Genomic DNA, 22,721 nt, shown 5'->3' with positions numbered 1-22,721 from the left:
AAGAAGACTCATTGTCCAGTGTAGCTCTTACAAATGTGTCAATTGTCATATAACTCGTACATAAAAGTAATTTGATAACACCGTTTTTGTGCCACATTAAAGATGAATAGCTCAGGACAGGTATAGACTACACCGCAAGATTTGCGGAATGTAGTGGCAGAGATTTTGCAAAGCACTTAATTCCGCGACCAGTTACGCTCCTCGATTGAAAGCGCCTCTTCCAGTAGGGTTAATAATGCAACAGCGAGTGCAATAGGCTTACAAACATCCACAAGAATACCCGTCTCTTCACCTGAGGAGGAGCTACGGACATTATTTCCATCTATAAGGAGCTCTGATAAACCGGAATCGCTCCCTTGGATTGGTTATTGGAACGGGTCGCCGGGGTCGAGTGCGGGAATATAAAAGATGCACTGATCGTAGTCGGTTTATTAATTGGTCACAAATCGGGTGTTATAGTCTTAATCGGGAATAGTCGTAATTTGATAGCTTTCTAAATATAAGAAACGAATATCAGCACATGTCTTAGATAAAAACATCACTTAACTTAAGTACGAACCTAAATTACACAGTACTATGAACTTACCTAAATATAAGAGACGAACTCCACAAGGTATCTTAATAATTACAATTAAGTTCGCTAAGCTGGACCATGCTCGCCTTATTCTAGAATTGCCTATGAAAATTTCCAAATAACAAGGAAATCAGAAAAATGATAATGATGACCACCTGTAGAAACATATTTAAGTTTGAGTTATTTCTGATTATTGTTAATATATATTACTACCAGCGCCATCTATTGAGGAAATACAGACCTTAAAATTTATATTAGACAGAATTCTATTTTATTTTGAATTATTTGTATGTTTCGCTATACTGATAAGGAAGTACCTAGCAGAAACCTTTCAAATGCTGTAGGACACAAAAAAAAGAAAAAAACCTAAACACAATTCAACTGTATTATCAGATTTTAAACGGGATGTTATACTATTTTAATTACCAAACCAGAATGCACGAGAACATTAACAGGATTGAAAAAAGGTTGGGCTTATGCAAATGGTAGTACCTACACTTAGTGTTAGTGTGTTATGGTGTAACAGCTGCAACATTTCAGAAAATATAGACAGAACAAGAGATTATGCATTATATTTCAACTTTGTTTGCAGAGAAATTACATGGTTGTGATGTAAAGTTCGAAATTTTAATACCATTCGGTGGAACATTAGTGAAACCAAATTTGGCGCAAGGAACAGTTTTAGATGGTGCTGTTATGTGTCATTTATTTGCACAAAAAACCGTTTATGTTAGATGTTTACGTCAATTGATGATGATCATACTAGAGATAATGAAATCAATGAGAGGGTGATAGGGTGCAAATGTTTGTTAGGGAGAACCATCATTCTCCCGAAGATGATATTACTTTTTGTGATGAGGATGACACTGAAGGGGGCACACAAACACGCCCTAAGCACACTGCTGATTCTCCTGATAACTTCACCAGTATTGAGTAGAACAGTCCTTTGATGAAATATTCGATCATGACACTACACCGAATGAAGGAAATTTCGTTAAAATCGCAAAGGGAATACAAAAGTCCCGAAAAATGCACAAAACGAAACAATTTTCAATTTCGCAAAGTGTAAAAGTAGTTATCGCTAAATATGTGTCAAAAGGAAGCGAAAATTAGAAAAAAAAAGGAGACAACGGCACGCGGTGTTCCCAAGCGGTCAGCCATCCAAGTACTGACCGCGCCCGACGTTGCTTAACTTCGGTGATCGGACGAGAACCGGTGTTTTCAACGTGGTATGGCCGTTGTCGAGAAATATGGTGATCTAAGGGAAACAATTCCAGAAATTATTCGTCAGAAGAAGAACAAAGAGATGCACGCAAAGGATTCAAACGTGTCGCAAATTTACCAATTTTGAGCACTTTTCTAATCGAACGTAAATAAATATTTCGATGAATAAAGGAGAGTTCGTTAAAATCGCAAAGGGGATACAAAAGTCCCGAAAAATGCACAAAACGAAACAATTTTCAATTTCGCAAAGTGTAAAAGTAGTATCGCTAAATATGTGTCAAAAGGAAGCGAAAATTAGAAAAAAAAAGGAGACAACGGCACGCGGTGTTCCCAAGCGGTCACCCATCCAAGTACTGACCGCGCCCGACGTTGCTCAACTTCGGTGATCGGACAAGAACCAAAAATCAAATCAAAAACAATTTATTTACATTATTTACATTTCGTTCACATACATGTAAGTAATAATAAAAACAACTTACATTGCTAATACCTCATTACCTACCTACGAGTATATGTAGGGGAAGGTGGTACTAACTGAGCCAAAAAATATATATTGCAGTACAAACATTTTATTTATTTGATTATAAGAAATGTAATAATAAAAATTCAAAGTATGGTGTCTATCCTCACTTAAAAATGGGTGGAATTTTTTCGCACTTTGCAGAAAAGGTAGACAACTTTGAATTGTACCTAATAAACTATATAAAAACATTTATAACTTTTTTAAATCATTTATCACAATTGATAATATATATCACCTTTGAAAAACATAATGAAACTGTAGACAAATATTTCAAACTTTACGAAAAGGAAATACACAAAGATAAACCTGCAATCACTTTCGATATATCAATTCTACTTAATTAAAAAAGAATGCACTATAAGTAATAGTAGTTGTCTTATCAAGAACTACTTCTCACTTTGAACAAAAATGTCCACTGATATTAAATATGTGTAACCTTGTGTTATCTGTGTTTAACTATGAAGTAATTACTCACCACCATTGGAAAATTGTTTGCACTAGAAACGGCAGGTCTGCACTTAAGAAATGAAATATGCAACATGCGCGCGAACATACACGGATGAGGACGAATGAACTCTGAGGCACAAGTCCTACCGAAGTCCGAAATCAACAAAGCAGTAGCAGTAGGTACTGTGCAGGTGTATATCCGTTTTTTTTAGAAACTAAGGTTAGTTTGTGATTGGGTGGGTGTAACCATGAGTGAATTGCAAGAGTTTAACGTAAATGTACCGTCTGATGAAGATTTATCTGATGATAGTGATGCAGATGGAAATCCACCTGTTCAGCGAAAGCCCGCGAAATATAGGGTGTGGCGCAAACAAGTTGTATTTGATGACGCAAAGGAGGCAGAGAAGTGCATTGAAGATGAAAAAATTTGGAAGAAAATTACTTCGTACAATTCGGTGGATGGATTAAAGGTTACATTCAGATGTACGGGCGGGCAGTATAGAAGAAATGAATGCCCCGCGGGAAGATATTTATTGTACCACTCCGAAAATATGAAAGTATCACTCTTTGAAACTGAATGTGATCATGCTAATCACGCCCAATGAACAAATATTACCACCTTTGGTGTTGTGTAGTTTTATAAAAGACGAATAACGGTATTATGGTTATATAAAAATAGAATTAAGGTTTATAAGAGTACTAAAAGCAATGCTGGTTTTATAGAAGTGGTATTGCATTACTAATAGTAGAAGGATCTTAAGTTTTATTACCATAGTGATATAAATGTTTTGGTGATCATCTTATAAACCTTCTGGCGATTGTGACTTCAAGTTATATAAGTAAGTTTTATAGCAATGTATATCACTTGCTTATATCACTTGTCAGTGATGAGTTTATATTAGAGTATGTAAATTACTTCAATATAACTACGTAGCTATTAGGAAATTACTGACGCTTCTACATTACTAAAAGTGATTATAATTTCCAGAAAGTGATGCGATATTACTACGAGTTCTATAATAGTGACTGAGACAGCTTTTATGTAACTGTTTGAATTGATCGCGTGTGTTGCTTCATAAAAGTGCGGATATCCAGCGAGTTAAGTTTAAACTTTTTTAGAGGTTAAACGATGTCTTATTATGGTAAGTGGAAAAAATTCAAAACCTCAGGAGCATTTCGCAGACGAGTAGTGCGCAATATGACTGAAATAATGAAGGAGAATGCAACTATTTCAACCCAAGGTTCATTTGATAAGCAGCAATCCGTTATGCCCCTTGTAGATGAGGTACGCATACCATATCGCATTTAGCATTAAATGTTAAGATAGCCGTTTTAGAAGTGTGTGTCTGACCTGCAGTTACCATCTCCGGAAATGGAAAAGATAGTTCCAGAAAACTATGCTAACGACAAAGAAGTACAAATGAATTGGTTACTAGAATTGGAGGAAGACGAAGGTGGAGAGGATAATTGTAATGAAACATTATCTAAAGACAACAATGTGCAGTTCCTTAACAACTTTAGATTGTGGGCAAACACCTTCAATATAAGGCACCGTGCTTTAAAGTCTATTATTAATGTGGTAAACACTCGTTTTCCAAATATACTACCTAAAGATCCTCGTACACTACTGCAAACACCCCCTGCAAAAGTTGTCCTCCAAAAAATGGGTGAAGGTTATTACTGGCATCAAGGATTCGAAGTATGTCTAAAAAACTGTTTTGATAAGATAAGAACGTACACATCACTTTCAATAACCTTAAATATTGATGGTTTACCCATTTATAAAAGCTCCAAAGATGAATTTTGGCCCATCTTATTTAATATTTTTGAAATTCCGCATCTCCACCCTATGATTATTGGTATTTATAGTGGGAAAGGAAAACCACCTGATATTAAAACATTTATTACACCATTTGTAGAGGAAATGAAGTTAATTTTAGAGCATGGAATTTTGTTTGAAAATGGGCATCATTTAAAAATAAGCATTCGATGTTTTGTATGCGATTCACCTGCACGTTCCTTTATCAAAGGTAAGTACACCAATGCAATACGCGATTAGTATCTACTAACAAAAATAATTTGTTTCTAGGTGTTGCAAATTTTAATGGGCAGCATGGTTGCTTAAAATGCACCACTGTAGGAGAATATTCCTATCTTACACATTGTAATGTATTTCCTAGAATTGATTGTCCCAAAAGAACCGATGAAGGCTTTCGATTAAAAATGTACGGATCTCATCATAAATGTGCCACACCTTTAGAAGAACTACCCATAAATATGATCGAAGACTTTCCGATTGCCGACTCTCTTCATTTACTGGATTTAGGAATTATGAAACGTTGTTTAATGGGTTGGAGAGATGGTACTTTTCGCAATTTCAACATGAAATGGTCTGCAAATGACATTTATGGTGTCTCACAATATTTGCGAGGGTGCAGGTTGCCATCAGAAATTCACAGAGCTGTAAGAGGACTAGAATGTTTACCTCATTGGAAAGGTTTAGAATACAGATCCTTCTTATATTATATTGGGATAGTAATTTTAAAAAAATATTTGCCACGTGATGTATATGAACATTTTTTGCTATTGTTTTGTGCTGTAACTATCTGTTCGTCCCCAAGGTATTTATCATTACTTGATTTAGCAAATCAGATGCTACACGATTATGTTGAAGGGTACATTAATCTTTATGGAGAAGATTATGTAACTAGCAATGTACATAATTTAGTCCACATAGTTGATGATGTGAAAAAGTTCGGTGTTCTATCTACAATAAGTGCCTATCCATTTGAAAATAAGCTGTACCATATTAAAAGGATGCTAAGACAACCTAGAAATGCATTAGCACAAGTCGCCAAACGACAATTTGAATTGAGTAGGGTTGAAATGAACACAACATGCGTTAATTCAATGTTTCCAATTTTGCATAAGGAAAATGATGGCGAAGAAATTGTTCTGAATAATCAATCAGATGCCAATAAACTTCCAAAAAAATTTTATTCTAAAGTAGACATACATAAATTTGTAATAAGTACTGATGTAAGAAATAAATGGTTACTAACTACAGACGAAAAAATAATATGTGTAAAGAATATCATAGAGCATAATGATGGCACAGTTTCAATTTATGGTTCTAGTTTGAAATATCAGGAGAGCTATTTTCAGACTCCTATTAACTCTTCATACTTATGTATATATGCATGTAATGAGCAAGAACATGTTCCTCAACTGTATAGTTTAGCTAGTGTAAAATGTAAAATGGTAGCACTTAGGTCTGATGTGGGTTCATTTGTATTTATACCCCTACTGCACACATTTTAATATAATAAACACTTTCTATGATGTGGAATTTTGTTCGTTGCATTCGTTTCCATCCAGTCCAAATTCGTTGTCTTCTAATATTTCTTCATTCTCTTCTAATATTTCTTCATTCTCTTCTAATATTTCTTCAACTTGCTGTTCATTGAAATTTTGTTTTTTATAATTTAATTTTACAGGACGATCTTTCGAATGTGAAGTTCTTTTTGGTTTATTCGTTGAAATTAATTCAAATCGTCTCTTTGCGTTCTTTATAACGCTTTTAAAAAAAGTTTCTACCTCAAGTTCTGAAATATTATGATCTGCTTTTAAGACAACTTCATAAAATAAATGTCGAACATTAGTGAGTGTTTTAAAACTAAGTTTACTTTCGGTATCCCGACTTCCCCCTGCCCACGAATATTTAGTTAGTAATTGCCTTTTAAACACTTTGTCCACAAGAGTATAACAACAATTAATGCCTTTAAGTTTCCCAGACGTTCCACAGATCCCGGACAAACTGTTGACAACCTTTGTTTTAAAAGGAACGTCCAATAAATTTATTTCAAACTGTTGAACATCTTCTGGGGTGATCAAAGGAAATATACTGTTTTCTTTCTCATCTGGTTGAGCAATATTTACACAGGAATTCTTCTCATGATTTTCATTTTTTAATAGAAACTCTAGCATAGTTCTTTGCACAGCTAACTCCTTGATTATTTTCTCTTGTCGCTCTAGCATAGTCTCTTGGTTTATTAATATTGATTTTACAGATTCATTATCAAACAAATTGTACGATACCTCATTTAACGGTACAGGGTGATTAATAGTTTCCATGGGTTCCTGCTGTTCTTCATTAGAACTAGTAGTGGGATATATATGTAAATCATCGTCGCTGGTAACATTATGTGTTTGTTGCAGTTTATTGGAAATTGGTACACTAGCCAAAACATTAATTTTCTTATTTGTAGGTTGTCTTGGTAACTCACATTGCTGAAATATTTTACACTTTAAATGTTATTTTCATATGTAAAGTCATTCTTACCTGTGGCTGCAATCCTTTTTCGAGTAGATCATTATAGTCAAATTGAGGAACTTCTTTTCTTTTAATACGACGTTTTGTAGGCATATCAAGTGTGTCTACATCACTGTCGGTGCAGCGCGTCATTTCTTCCACTTCTAGTTCGGCTGCTGCATATGAGAGTAGGTTATCTCGTTTTTTCACACAATCTTGTACCAACCATCCTTCCTGTGGCTGAGAATCTCCGTCTTCGATTAAAGTTTTTATAAACGATAATTTTTTGGAGTTTGGCCAATATAATATGTTGCCTTGTTCCCATGCTGCAGGGACTACACTGAGGCTAGGCACTCTTCTCCCTGGCTCCACGGTCTGCACAATTTTAAATGGCATTATATTTGTATACACATCGACAGTAGCTATATAAGAATGGTGGGATGAAGATTGCGGAGAAGAAATTGAAGCCAAGAATGTGAGGAAATTTTACAGTGCGAACTGAAACTATAGATAAGTACGCGCGGTACCTGCAGTCAGCAGTGAGATAATACAGGGAGAAAGAAAGAATAGTAAACAATAACAGCTGATCTAGTGGTTCTAAAACGGGTATATAAGTCTCGGCTGTGGCTCTTATATCTCCAAGGGTGATATTTCAGTGATGTTAAAACTTTTGGTAACCTAAGGTTACTACAATTTATATAACAGCACCTACACACACGTGTATTAGAAAATGGATTCCATTTCATTTATGACTTTCATAGGCGGCTCGTACGGAAATAACGTTTACGAGATTTGTAATATGTAGTGTGGAAAATTACAAAAATTAACGATACCTACTAGAAGATGTATAAACACATGTATATGTTTGTGCTAATCTAAAGAGGAGATGTAATAAAAAGTTTTTTTTCGGTATTGAACAAGGTGAGAATGAGTCAAAAATTCTTTAAAGATTATCTTAGGTGTAATTTTGCAACACTATTGTTCAAATAAAGCATTCGTGTAGAAAAAATTAAGTAGTTATTTACTACAATATACATACATTTATGCACTGTTTCGTTACTAAAAAATAACGCGCCACTGGTGAAAACTGAGCAGCTAAATCTCCTATATTTTTTCTCAAAAACAATTACATTTTAAGGGCGCTTAAATTTTTTTGAGGTATAATGATATTTGAGTCGATAAAGTGGAGTCGGCATATTTTTTTAGCCAACGGACATAAAACACCAAGTGTAAAAAATATAGATCATCATGCCAATATACATTAGGGAACCATGTTACAATTAGTACACCAAGTATCACGCGGCGAGACAGAAACAACAAGTCTCCACTAAATTGATACTCCGTTAAAGAAAAAGAGAAAACCTGAACAGAATTTACAACATGCGCACATCAAGTAGTTACACAGGTTAGTAATTAGGAAGTCACCACAACCACTAGGAAACAGTTACACAAAAGTAACGTAAACACTTATATCACTTTTCGGAAACACCTCCCACTTCAAACAGTTTTATAAGGTGGTGATGTAATGTTTCTTAACACATTTACATCACTACCACTTATAAATCTTTTAGTTGTATAGAAAAACTTAAAAAGGGCACCGAACCCGTTATAGAGACAGCCATTTAAGCTCTTTAAAAGGTTTATATTGGTGATGTAATAATTTCAAGCTATTTACTATATAACTATATGTTCTATTATGTGGTAACTGCAATATAACAGTGACTCTTTCAAAACTCAAAATGTTCATTGGGCGTAGATAGCAGTAGAGGTCTTTCAACATCGGCAAAGTTGTTAGTGCGTCAGTTGTATAATGACGGAATCAAAAAGCCTAACGCCATCATTGCAGCTTTCCGTGCAAGGAAAGAGCAGCCACCAGTAAAATCGCAGTTAAAAACATTTTTAACTTCATTACGCTCAAAAACTCTTGGAGCGTCCACTATTTCGGCAGGAGAATTAAGCAACTGGTGCAGCGCAAACTCAAATGTTCCTACTAACGAAGATCAACCATATGTTTTAGGTATATAATGCTACAATTTACAACGTAATACTCAGTCTGTCTTTTCTAGATTTTAAAATTGATGTTGACGACGCCGATTTTCTGAAACAAGACCTGAAAATTGTTTTATCGACCAAAAGACTTCTAAAGCTGTTAGGAGAAGTGGATAAAGTTCAAGCTGATGCCACGTACAAACTCGTATGGCAAGGATATCCAGTCCTGATTGTAGGAACTTCAGATATTTGCAGAAAATTTCATCCGTTAGCAGTTGCAGTGTGTTTTGGCGAAGCAGAAGCTGATTTTGCTTTTATATTTCAAGCAATGAAGCAATCGTACATGAATATTCATCAGATGATTTGGAAACCAAATGTGTTACTTGCAGATGCAAGTGTAGCAATTACAAACGGTTTTAAATCAGTATTTGGGACTCCAGCTCGAAGACTTCAATGTTTTTTTCATGTTTTGAAAGACGTCGATTCAGTTATTCGCGGTATAACAGAAAAACAGAAATCGGAAGAGATCTTCATGCTTTGCAGCTCTTCATAGACGACGAAGTGTTCATAATTGCTGAAAATCTATTTTTGAAAAAATGGGAGTCCAAAAATGTCACAAACCATCAGGCGATAAAAGATTTCATTAATTATTTTAAAAAAACATGGCTTGGAGTTAATCGATTTTGGTATGAAGGTGCATGTGCTCGTTTCCCAAGCACTAAGAATGGCCTCGAATCAATAAACGCCACAATTAAAAAAGAACATACTGTAATAGTACTAGCGGTATACCAAAAGATACTGCATTTTCTTATACCAAGGTGCCACTTGGTACAGCTGTTCCTTAGAGCCATTTAGACGATTTGGCCCGAAGAACACGTGACATTTTCCGTGTGGGTAGATTTTAGAGGGGGTGGGGGTGATTTATTGTAACATTTTTTTAAAAACTAAATATGGCCTAGAGACGAGATCTGGGTGTCGATTTCGTATGATTTTAACCCGAGGAAGCCAATGGTAGCGCCAGAAATGTAATCCAGATACAGGAAGTCCGTGAAAAGCCGCCATTTTTAGAAAATGACAAACTTTTGATCGAATTATATTTCTAAGGCACACCGGGTCGTGTAAGGTGTCTAGAGTTATGTTTTTGGGGTCAGGGAATTCATTTATGATAACAAAAATAACCTACTGGCATCGGAACTGCATGAGAGGCTTCCCTACTGCACTTCTTGAAGACGTCGCACGCGGTGAAACCCAAGATATTCCAAAGTTTTAATACCTATATAAATTTGTAATATTTTATTTAATAAAAATACACATTAACAAAACATAAAATATATTAAAACATGGGGTAAAAAGTTTATAAGCCTATGAAGGATCACCGAGTACATCGCTGACCTCCTCCGAGATTGCGTTTTCACACTGAAAAAGAATTTCACATACCGGGTGAATATTTTAAAACCGAACTTAGGAAATTAACATGCGAAAAACGTTTTTTGCCGATCGTTGTCCCCCATGTTAACTTAGACGGTTTGTAATGACACCAATCAAAAGAAGATTTTTTTCTCATCTAATGATATACGAATTAGCTTATTTTCAGGTGTATTTCTCATTATTTTATCAAAAATTCGGCAATAAATCCAATTAGCAAAATCATGTTAAGCCATGGAAATTTCCTAACGAATTGAAATAGGTATTCAGATGCACGGAAAACAAATATCGCGTACTAGAGTAAACATTTCCGCTGTAAACGTTGTTTATTATAAATACTTTTTCCTCAGTGAACCGCATTTTACAAAAAAAATTAATGCCAGGCCAGGCGTCATAAACTGATATTGATTTCGACGTTTGAATCTGCTTTTTGTCTTAGTCATGGCTTAACATGATTTTGGTAAGTGGATTTCTCGAGTTTTTGATAATATAGTAAGAAATACACCTGAAAATGAACTAATTCGTATATCATTAGACGAGGAAAAAATCTTATTTCGATTGGTGTCATGGTCAACCCTCTAAGTTAACATGGGGAGCAACTATCTACAAAAACCCCTTTTCCCATGTTAATTCTCTTTGTTCGTTTTGGGAATATTCACTCGGTATAAATATTAAAGGTTCGGTAGTGAATTAGGTATATCCGAAAGTATACGATATTCTTACCCTTTGTTTGAGCAATCTACCATACATTTTTGGCATGCCGGGAAACATGGCAATCCGTGTCGCCGGCAGCTGCACCGAAGGGTCTCGCAGCCTGTCGCGCAGCCACACCTGTTCAGAGCACGGACTGCCTTCCATACTTGTGGCAGCTTGGACTACAGAACCTTCCTGCCTTTGGCTTCAAGTGTCCATCCCCATCCTTCTGGACTTGTAGAGCTTCTCATCACCTGGTTTGCACATCCCCAGATATGGCCAGCGACATACGCCGCTGTCCTTACGTGCTCCTCCAACTCGTGCTGCGGCGACACGGATTACCATGTTCCCCTGCATGCCAAAAATGTATGGGAGATTGCTCAAACAAAGGGTAAGAATATTGTATACTTTCGGATATACATAATTTACTACCGAACCTTTAATATTTATATGTAAAATTTATTTATTTATTATCCCTCTCTTGTTCTGAGCCCTCAACAGGCATGCGCCCAATTACAGAGTGACCCGCATCATGCTATTTAGAGGTGCCTTTTCAGTGGTGATAACGCAATCTCAGAGGAGGTCAGCGATGTACTTGGTGATTCTTCATGTATATAAATGTATAAGCCATACATTTTTTACCCCATGTTTTAATATATCTTATGTCTTGTTAATGTGTATTTTTATTAAACAAAATAATATAGTTCTATTCTCTATTCGCAGGGGAGCCCGACCGGGCAGCACTTAGGCACACCAGAGGCCCATTGTGCCTACCCCCTTTTTTCGAAACTGAGTTCAGAGCCCGTTCCTCTCAATGAAGGATAGGACCCTGTTTAGCCTAAGTTGCTTCACCATCCTCGGTTCCAGGTATCTGTCTCCAAGGAGTTGATATCTGTCCCTGATCAAAGCGTCACAGTGACAGACCACATGCTCGGTAGTTTCATCTGCCTCGCCACAGAACCTGCACGTTGACTCCTCCGCGAGCCCAATGTTATGCAGGTGATAGTTGACCATCCAGTGTCCCGTAAGGACACCAGTGATCTTCCTAAGCTGGCTTCTATTCAGTTTTAGAAGCTTAGAAGACCCCGATTTGCCAACGGGCCCTGTTAGAAAGGCCTTGGACTGTCGGAGTCCGGTTACTTGTTGCCACTGAGCCTGGAATTGACTGGTCAACCAATCTTTAATCCTGGCCCTAACAACGGAGGGAGCAATCCCTAGGGTAGGCTCGGGCCCGATGAAGACCCCACCACTGCCTTCGCGAGCCAACTCGTCCGCCCTTTCGTTGCCCCCTATTCTGCAGTGCGCTGGCACCCAAATCAAACTTACCCTATAATAATATAGTTAAGTTTATATATCACAACTTTGGAATATCTTGGGTTTCACCGCGCGCGATGTCTTCAAAAAGTGCAGTAGGGAAGCCTCCCCAACAAACATAATTATATAAAATGTATGTATAAATTAGGTACAAGCTTGTTAGAATTATGTAATATTGGGAGATGAATAAGAGATATTTCATATCAAAATGTCAGCAATTTTCTAAATACCAAATCTGTATATTTTATGTAAATTTCTTGATGTAAATATACATCAGTATTATATATATATATGTAAATTTTTTTATGTAAATATACATCAGTTTATATATATATATATATGATGTAAATATTTGTACTAAATAAACATATAGAAATTTATGTAAATACGATATATTCATTTTTACTTAAATACAATATATTGAACAAAATGTATATTTTATATTATATAATAGATTATAATACTAGTTGACGACATTAGAAGAATCAGGGTTGCGTTTATCTGGTTTTAACCTTAATTTTGACAAACGGAACCATTCGCTACCAATGACTTCAAACTCTTTTAATGTTATATTATAGTTGACTTGGATCTGATCTGCAAAATAATGTACATCATTTATAAACATCTCAACAAAAACAATAGTACCTTTTAGGACAGTTATTGAAGATAGATCACAAACGCGAAAATTGCCTCGTTGGCCTAGCCACGAACATTTGGTAGCAGCTTCATTAGAGAATATTGATTTCAAACATCTGTGAATATTATCTTTCACATTCCTACCTCCTATAGAGGATATAAAATTTGTCTGAAATAATTTAAATTTGCAGAACACTTTTATACCTAAATATACTTACAAAAATTTTCTTTTGTTCATCATCCCCAAGAAATATTTCAAATTGATTTATATCATCTGTGCTGCTTAAGGGCAACATTTTTCTTAAATCTTTCAGTGCATCATGATTATTGACACTCTCAATTTTTCTTGAATTTTCCATTTTCTCTAGTCGTGCTGATATACCTTTTACATATAAGTTCGTACTTACAAGTAGTTCATATATTTTATCTAGAAAAAAATACAAACATATAATTACCATAAGAAAAAAATAAAATAAATGCTTACCTAACGTATAACCGTACGAATTAGTGGCAGCTTGTACGGTACCTATAAAAGCAGATTCGTAAAAGCCATAGCATACAGTGTTCCAAAATTAAGTACAAATATTTTAAAGACATTATAAACGTGCATATATTAGGCAACTTCATATATTTAAAATAATTCTAGGTTTGCCGTGAAGTATAAAGGAATATATTTTACCAGACTCGACGATGTTATCTGCAATTATAACTGGCATTTGTTCTAGATTAATGGGTGATGTTGAAGGTGAAGTATAGACTAAAACTTCTTCACACATTTGTGGTGGCGGTGTTCCACTTCGACTTGTTGAATATTCTATCATTAAATTGGCATTAGACATATGTTTGATGAAAGGAATATTTAATTTACCTTCATCACTTGTAATAGCTAGTTGGGAATCCACATATTTTGGATTTTTCTTCCTGTTGCGTTGGACTTCCTCCGAAGAGGTATAATCTTCATTTTCAGCCCTTTTTCTGGCTTCTTCTAAAGTCGCTAAAACAAAGTTTATATGAGTAGTTCGTAAATTAAAGGACGTAGCAGGATAAGAATGGTCAATTGGCCCCCGTCGAGTTTGATTCTATCGAGCCGATAATATCGAAGGGGATCTCAAAACAAAATTTTAGAAGATATCTGCAACTTCTTATTTTCTTAAGAATTCTCTATACTAAGAAAAAATGTGATTTTCCTTCGATATTATCAGGTCGATAGATTCTAACTCGACGGGGGCCAATTAACCATTCTTATTCCGCAACCCCCTTTGAAGTGATGATTAACACAGATGTACAAATCATGGTACAAGCAAAATCAGTAATTTAAAGCCACCATTTTTCGTACCTACACAATGCAGTAAAATTCATTACAATTCACTAACTAGAAACCAAGAAAAAAACTTACAAAAAGTTCCTTCAACTCTTACACTGCATAAACTCCATTTTGCGGGGTCGGGTTTTGCTCCACGTTTTATAAAATTTGAAGGTGTTTTACTCTTTGGCCACCAACACTTAGTGTTATTGTGGGACAGCCAAAATGACGGGATTTCCGAGTAGCTGTCCTCTTCATCCAGAAAGGCAACCACCGCATACGACTTGTCCTGCATCTAAACGTCAATGTTACTTAATTTTCAGTTCATCAAAAATTTCACTAATGAATTATTAATGTTCATGTTCATCGATTTGAAAATTCCTTAAACTACTAGTTGCATATATGCTAAATATTAAGCTTTCAGTGGAATCAGTGTTTTTAACTAAAATTTATATTATAAAAAGAAAATAATAACTAGCAAGAAAAACGAAAAATTAATCTCTCCAATTGCCGTTGTTAATCTACATGCAGTAGTGTTAGCATTACATCCTTATCTGAATTGGTCTTTAAAATAATGCATTTCTGTGCAATCATTGTTACTGGTATTTCCGTAATATCTATTGCACCTTTGTCTGAAGAAAGCTCATATATATTTAAATGTGAGGATGCACATGGAACTTTGAAAAAGTCTTTCTTGGATAAATACATATGAATTGAAGCATAGATATGAGAATTTAAGTGAAAAAAATTAGTAATTAATGCTACATGGCCATCATTTAACAAACAACAGTTATTTGGTTGTCGGTGAGTTAATTTAAAAGATTTAAATTGCAGTGAGTGAATTTGTCCATTTTTTTCCACAATTTTGGGATAAACAATAGGTTCCACATTGTGAACTAAACTTATTTGATTATTCTTCTCCATAATCCGATTAAATATTTGTTGTAAAGGATTAGAACCAGTTTTGAGGTTTTTTTTTTATCTCGCACATATAATTTTCAAATTTAAATGCACTATAATTATCGAGGGCACCAAATATCTTGACATCATTACAAACGTGAATAAGGTTATGAACGTTATAGGACATATAACGTTCACCATATAAACCAGAATATTTTTTTACAAAGTGCAACAAAAGTTTCTCAGCGTACTCTAAATATTGTTTGATTAATTCACTGTTACACAAAATACGAATAGCCACACTTAAACACAAAAAATGTTCATAATATTGTTCACTCAGTATATCTTTCAAGGCAATTACACCACCATACATTAAAAAAAACGCAATTCTGTGGCCTTCCAGCGATCAATTTCAGATACACTTCTAGGCATTCGACTAAATTCGCAAGGTATTAACTGCCTGTACGACATATATTTCTTATTTAAAATTTCCTTAGAAGTATCTCCTAAACGTAAATCTTTTTTTCCATTTATCCAAAACTGGAGCATCCTTTTGACAACTCCCAGACACACAAGGTGCATGTAATCAAGTGGAAGTTGAGTTACCATGCCAATATTTAAACTGTGATGTAGTATAGTATCCGATTTATGATGTTCTTCCTGAATTTTCTGTAAAAATGAGACATCTGAACGCAGAGTTGCATTTAATTGGGGAAATATGACTCTATTGTCAGTAAAAGTTCCTTCCGTAGTACACTTGGAACATCCAAAGTATCCAGTGTGACTTTTAATTCCTGCTATAAATGCTCTGGCAGGAGCATCACATATGATAGCATTTATCTTAATGGATATATGATTATTATTTACATAAATTCCATTCATTAAAAGTCCCTTGGCCTCATCACAAAAAGGTTTCAAGTATTCATTTGCATCTGATGGTTTCTTGGCACCATAAAACAAACCTACAATAAATGGTTCTGTGTATGTGTCCTTTATACAAATCGCACCTTGAATTGGCCACAATTGTGAATTTGAACTCTTCGATATAGGTAGTCCATCGATGTTAAAGTTAATGCTGACAACTGGAGATGTATAACTATAATGTACTAAAGAGTGATGTAACATCTTCTCGAAACCAAAATGAATATAATGTCCACCTGCACAACTGTTCACGATACTTGATGTATTAACGGGTGTTTTCATGAACGTGCGAACGTCCCTTGGTAAAGAATTATGCCCATTATCACGTAGCAGGGGTAATAAATCATTTACGAATTGATGCGATACATGATGTTTTATAATTAAAGCACGGAGGTCACTTTCAAAATTAGATACAATTTTATGTGATGAAACGGGATGGTAAACAGATATATCTGAGGATTTTATACTAGCATCAGCTGTAGATAAAGTAGACGATGACAATGTACTATCAAATATTTCACTATGCTCGTCAATTGTTACAGCTTTTGATGTTGACGGTATAGGTTCCTGCGTAGTTTCTTGGGTGCTGTGAACAATATCTGTAGAAGAAAGCTGTGATGCATGAACCGAACGATGATGTAAATGTAAATGGGAAAGCACTCTTCGTCTTTGTTGTCGGGTAGTCAACTCACTAAAATCTTTAATTTTACGCTCGTTATTCATCATTCAAGTAACTAAAATAAGCATCAGGTTTATTTATACCTACACAAGGAACAAACAATTCCCGCTCAGAAATTATGGTATATTTAAGGTTAGGAAAAATTAGCATGTGAAGAATAAAATTATACTAACCTCTAATACTATATCTTCAGTTCTTCACGTCGGTAGACTAACACAGCACAAAATTTATAAATACAATAGTACCTAATCAGATTCAATAATGAATATTGTATTTATAATAAAAAAAAGACGTAAATTATCACTAATCACTGTATAACGGTAATCAAGCAGCGTGCGCTTGCGCTAGTGCTGAGCTGGCTGTCGCCTCTTCAGTTAATTTTATGTATATCGGATGTAGCAAAACATACAGTACATGGTGGGTAGCAGATATCTGACATAAAATGTACATTTTTTTGGTGACATTATTCATTAAGTATATCATATACTCATATGTATATATTAAATACATAAATTTGTTATGTAATGTTAATATATTTAGTATTGCTGTAATTCATACAACTCTTTTTTGATATATGGGCTACATATAGTTTTTTTATATATAATATATATAAAAATTAATGAACTCCTAAATAACATAGTAGTTCTGATATATATGATACATAAAAAACTAAATATATAAGTTTTTATCTTAATCTTACATATTTGTTATGTATGTTTTATATGTCTGTTTATTGGGTCTCATGCAGTTCCGATGCCAGTAGGTTATATTGTTATCAAAAATGAATTCCCTGACCCCAAAAACATAAGTCTAGACACCTTACACGACCCGGTGTGCCTTAAAAATAAAATTCGATCAAAAGTCTGTCATTTTCTAAAAATGGCGGCTTTTCACGGACTTCCGGTATCCGGATTACATTTCTGGCGCTACCATTGGATTCCTCGGGTTAAAATCATACGACATCGACATCCAGATCTCGTCTCTAGGCCATATTTAGTTTTTAAAAAAATGTTACAATAAATCACCCCTACCCCCTCTAAAATCTACCCACACGGAAAATGTCAAGTGTTCTTCAAGTCAAATCGTTTAAATGGCTCTAAGGAACAACTGTACCAAGTGGCACCTTGGTATAAAAAAATGCAGTATCTTTCAAGAATTTCCGTTATACCGCTAGTACTATAAGGGAGCGTCTTCCAGTAGGTCAGTTTATGGAAACTTTAAGAACTTCATTAGTTGAAAAATGGTCATATGAGCGAAATCCAGAAAACCCGAATTACAAGCCATTTTTTTCAACTATAAAATTGACAACAAAACTCTGGACTGATGCATACCAATGGGTAAAACTTAAACCAAAAATGTTTGAAGAAAAATCCAATGAGAAGACTATCTATTATACAAAATCGACGAATGCGACAGAAGTTTTAAACCAAGAAGAAATGCAGACTTGGAAGAACACCTATCTTAAATGGGAATGTTTTGATGATTTTCGAAAATCTCAAACAGTATTAAAATTAGCTTGCTACTCTGAAAATGAAGAGTTAGTGTCACAGTGTACTTGCTCAAGATTTTTGAAAGAGTACATATGCGAACATTCATTAGGCTTATTAGTTATTTTAGGAAAAGCCAAAGTACCCATTGAAGCTAAAAGTGTTCCACTTGGACAAAAGAGGAAGAGAGGGCGGCCAACTACAGCTAAAAAGGCATTAATAATCCAATAAATGAGTATTTAGTACCTACAGATTTGTACTATAGCTATTTTTATACTTTATATATGCATAAATATAATAATCTACTATAACTTTATATTGCATACTTTTAAAGTTGGAATGTATTTGTTCAAAGTGCGAGTCTATCATTTTGTAGAACATACTAATAAAGCTGCATAAGTCTTTTTTAAAGTGCAAATACACCATTTTTTAGTGCATAAACGCAAAGCTTTAGCATTTTTTCCATTTGTGTTACTCTGTCATGTTATAGTTGATTGGTCCGAAGTTAGATACATTTTATTACAGTGCACTTATATATTGCCCCTTAAAAATACAACAATACTATAAATAAACATAACATGTTCATATGAGGAAATTTAAGAAAAACTCTTGCAAGTGTTTCACTTAGTACCACTGGTAGTAACTGAGCCAACACTAAATATTCTGATGGTACAAACTGAGCCAACACTACATATCCAGGGAAACATGTTCTGATATGCCAAATAAACAAGCAAACAAAACAAACAAAGTATGTAATACAATAAAAACAACGTAAATAACAATAAGTAGTTTTAACGTACGTTGAAACCGTCAAAATTTATTTCAAATTTAAATATGTTTGATTGTCTTTTAGTTTGCGATGCTTTTGGGTTTGGTAAAACCATAGTTAGTACGTCAGATTTATTAACTGATGCAATATCTACGTTATTCGGATATAAGAAAGAATTTGAACACTTCTTTCGAAGGAATTTAACTTCGCAATCTCCCACTTCATCTAAGTCAGTTAAAACATTGGCTACATAATGAACTCCACCTGTAAATTTTACTAATATGAAACAACCTTTTACAATGTTCATATCATCAGTGAAGTAGCTGTTCTCGTCTTCTTGCTCAGGCTCCCAGTCTGAAGAAGAATCTTTATAGTCCACAGTTTCCTCTTCGTCACTTGTTAGGTTTTCTTCTATTGCTATTTTTCTTTTCTTTTTTGTAGGTTTTTCCTTAGCTTCATCTAGTACTACAGCGATGGTTTTTTTGTTCTTTAATTTGGCTGCTTTTAAATTTTCTTTTTCTTCTAATATTTGCTTTTCGGCGGTATTTGTTATTATAGAACTCTTGCCTTTTGCTCTTGCTCGTCTTAACTCCCACTAAGCAAAGTAATATTTTGTCAATGTTGAAGCAATGTTGTATTGTAATGTGCAATATTGCTTTTAATCATAATGTAATGTTAGTGCAATGTTGTAGCAACCCTAAATCTATCGTGAAAAAACATTGCATTGCAAGGTACTAATATTGCATGAATGTTGATATTTGAATGTTCAAACAACTTTGCTTTTACTGGGTTAAAAAATGGTTTCATTATCATATTGCTGTGTTAGTACGAGATCAATATTGTTATCACTTTTCAGTAAAAGGTTTCCGCAACATGGTGTGATCATCAATCAGATCGGCAATGTATTCCTTACGTTAAACTGAAACGTGCATGTATGTGCTGACATTTATTTTGTCATACAAACTTGTATACAAAATAATGTCTCTCACATACAGATACAATAATTGTACGTTAGTTTAGTAAAAGGAATCACAGAGCTAAATGTTAGAAACAATGCAGCTACAGATTAGATCGCTTCCGTTTGAAATGAGACTGTGATGAATTAAAAACTAAACATTTATTTTATTTCATTATTGTAAAAACAAAAAACCTCATTAATCTTCATCTAGGTGTATACATATAAATTAATTGTTTATGGTTTTTGACGGGAAAGCCGCACTGACGCGTACTGGAAAAAGTTCATCGTCGTCTCTTTAAACTTCGCTTCCGTGAAGCTTGACGGATGTGCTCTTAAAACTGCATCTACAATATATTAAATTATTTACATATTTTTTCACTGGGTTATGGTTACCCTTGATAGCAGCAATTATTGCTGTACTTTCCAATGCTATATTGCCTTTTTGCCCCTTCCAACTCAGGAATGATCCCACAAAATTTGAAAAAACTTTTCGGAGGATGTTCTTTATACATTTTTCCAAATTCTCCCCACCTATACGTTGCACAAACGTAACCTGTGAATCAAAGCGTTACATGATTTAGTTTAGATATTTATTGTACAGAGAGTTTTCACTTACAAACTGCTCTTCAAAGCCTTTGTTGTCTTTCAGTTGTTTCTCGAAATCTCTAAACTGCTCGACAGTTTCCAGAGGAAATTGCGGCAATAAATCCAAGTCACGTGACGGAACTGCTAACGCGAGACGATCCAAAATGGTGTTCAGCTTGGCTTCAATCGATATCAATCTCGATTTGGTATCTACATACTGAGTAATCAACTCCTTCATTAGCTTACCTGAAAAAACGTGTGATATAAATGAAAATGTATCATCTGTGGGTGCATTATGGAAGTCGACAGTGGTTTCTTTGTCCTGGTCAGGTACCATCTCGGGTACCACGGTATCATTCATGTCGTCATCAAACTCTGCTATATTTATATTATTCAGATCTTCCGGCTGATGAAATATGTGGGTGCTTCTTTGAATTTGTTTAGGCGAACTTGGTGGTACTAAGCGACTGCTATGAACTTTTGCCGTAATTGTTTTTTTCCTTTTTTTTGTGAACGGTAGGAAGATTCGCTACCACTACCTGATGATTCATGAGTTGAATATTCCGATGCAGAATCTTCTAGGTCTTTTTCCTTCCCTAAAATGTAAGTACAAAAATACATTTCGCTATTACATATTCATTTCACTCAACCTTTATATTTGGTTAATGTAGGAGGTGGTGTTAAGCAGCTGTCTCTGTATTTTTCATTAGGTTTAGATGTCCTTTTTTTGGGCTCATCTTGCTCTGTACTGAAAGATTCAACCAGCTTCGTTTCGTAAAAGATTGCCTCTTTATATGTTTCTGAAAAAAGAAGTAAAAAAAGTGTTATTGCCTGCCTACACTGAGGGAAAATTCTACTAATGGTTAGTATAAAAATATACTAAAATAGAGGACTAGAAGAACTTTTACTAACAGTAAGAATTTTGGTTTGTTAAGGTTTTGTATACTAGCAGTTAGTAAATTAATTAATAAATATATAGATAAATAATGTTGTAGTTATTAATAAACAAGATAATTACCATTAGTAATATGTTGTACTTCTACGTAGCAAATAGTATAATACTTTAAACGAACAAATATTCTAGTTATTACCAAAAATATACTTGCTATAAGCATACTGTTTCACTAGTAGTACGAAAATACTATACTTACCTTAAATATATGCAATACTTGCCATTAGTAGTATGGTAGTACTGATTAGAAACATCTTTACTTATTCTAAATATAAACATATGTTTACTGCAAAGAGTATGTGTATTAACATATTTATTTTTGAAAAATCAAAAAACTGTACTGTTCACAGATTTAAAACTGTTCTGTGAGTCACTTTTATCCTACACATGTGTGCCTGATGTGAAAGAAAACATAATATATTTTCAATAATAACCTTTATTACCTATCGTATAAAACCTTACATATTATACAATTTCACAAATGCATTTGTATGCAATACATGAAGATCGTAATTTAAATGCCCATTTCTAGCTAAATGTAAAATGCTTAAAACAAAATATACTTTATCCACAGTGAGCAAAAACATAAATATAAAAACAAATATTTAAATAACTAAACTACAATATAATATGTACTTATAGCTAATGATAACACAAAATAAAATACAATACTACATACCTACTTATTACACATTTGCTTAAATCGCGATATAGTTTTTATGATGAATTTCATTTATAACTAATTCTTTTGAAAATGGTAAGTCTTTGAACAAAGAGCATTTTACGGTATTCCAAAGTTTAACTTCGTAAGCAAAAAAATGTTGATTGAAAGACATAATGTTTAATGTTTCATAAATAAATAAAACTTCATGTGCACAACTCACCGACAATATGCAGTAAAACGCCAAATTCAGGATCTATGTTACTATTGTAATGACTAGGGCGCGGATTTTTAGGTGCTAAAAACTTCAAAAATATTTATTTTTTATGTGCTTAAAAACATTAAAATATTTACTAAAAACTTAAAATT

The 22,721-nt window shown here is 34.3% G+C and overlaps 4 protein-coding genes, 1 long non-coding RNA gene and 1 other non-coding gene across 6 annotated transcripts; 2 read left to right on the top strand and 4 right to left on the bottom strand.

The window, feature by feature from the left end:
• Positions 1–1,698: 1,698 nt before the first annotated feature.
• Positions 1,699–1,817, bottom strand: LOC116160725. The gene has a single exon (XR_004143310.1). It is a non-coding gene; the product is annotated as a 5S ribosomal RNA (ribosomal RNA).
• Positions 1,818–3,395: 1,578 nt separating this feature from the next.
• On the top strand, positions 3,396–5,536 carry LOC116160111. The gene is made up of 4 exons (XM_031473249.1): positions 3,396–4,053; positions 4,105–4,798; positions 4,858–5,389; positions 5,443–5,536. Exons 1-4 carry the CDS (start codon positions 3,898–3,900, stop codon positions 5,450–5,452), a joined length of 1,392 nt encoding a protein of 463 aa, XP_031329109.1. The 5' UTR covers positions 3,396–3,897; the 3' UTR covers positions 5,453–5,536.
• A 290-nt stretch (positions 5,537–5,826) lies between these two features.
• On the bottom strand, positions 5,827–8,785 carry LOC116160112. Its single transcript, XM_031473251.1, has 2 exons — positions 7,111–8,785; positions 5,827–7,058 (listed from the first exon to the last, which is right to left on the bottom strand). Exons 1-2 carry the CDS (start codon positions 7,474–7,476, stop codon positions 6,105–6,107), a joined length of 1,320 nt encoding a protein of 439 aa, XP_031329111.1. The 5' UTR covers positions 7,477–8,785; the 3' UTR covers positions 5,827–6,104.
• LOC116164553 lies at positions 8,461–9,695 on the top strand. The gene is made up of 3 exons (XM_031478751.1): positions 8,461–8,485; positions 8,927–9,097; positions 9,147–9,695. The coding sequence occupies exons 1-3, from the start codon at positions 8,461–8,463 to the stop codon at positions 9,620–9,622; spliced, it is 672 nt and encodes a 223-aa protein (XP_031334611.1). The 3' UTR covers positions 9,623–9,695.
• Positions 9,696–12,962: 3,267 nt separating this feature from the next.
• On the bottom strand, positions 12,963–13,823 carry LOC116160019. Its single transcript, XR_004143115.1, has 4 exons — positions 13,622–13,823; positions 13,356–13,564; positions 13,147–13,306; positions 12,963–13,095 (listed from the first exon to the last, which is right to left on the bottom strand). It is a non-coding gene; the product is annotated as an uncharacterized LOC116160019 (long non-coding RNA).
• A 6,529-nt stretch (positions 13,824–20,352) lies between these two features.
• Positions 20,353–21,518, bottom strand: LOC116160471. The gene is made up of 4 exons (XM_031473665.1): positions 21,390–21,518; positions 20,771–21,335; positions 20,548–20,707; positions 20,353–20,498 (listed from the first exon to the last, which is right to left on the bottom strand). The coding sequence occupies exons 2-4, from the start codon at positions 21,098–21,100 to the stop codon at positions 20,389–20,391; spliced, it is 600 nt and encodes a 199-aa protein (XP_031329525.1). The 5' UTR covers positions 21,101–21,335; positions 21,390–21,518; the 3' UTR covers positions 20,353–20,388.
• Positions 21,519–22,721: the final 1,203 nt, after the last annotated feature.

This window comes from Photinus pyralis, unplaced genomic scaffold (assembly GCF_008802855.1).
Source record: "Photinus pyralis isolate 1611_PpyrPB1 unplaced genomic scaffold, Ppyr1.3 Ppyr1.4_LG1, whole genome shotgun sequence".
Taxonomy (NCBI): domain Eukaryota; kingdom Metazoa; phylum Arthropoda; class Insecta; order Coleoptera; family Lampyridae; genus Photinus; species Photinus pyralis.
The sequence above is the reverse complement of the archived record's forward strand: the minus strand, read 5'-3'. Positions and strand labels throughout refer to the sequence as shown.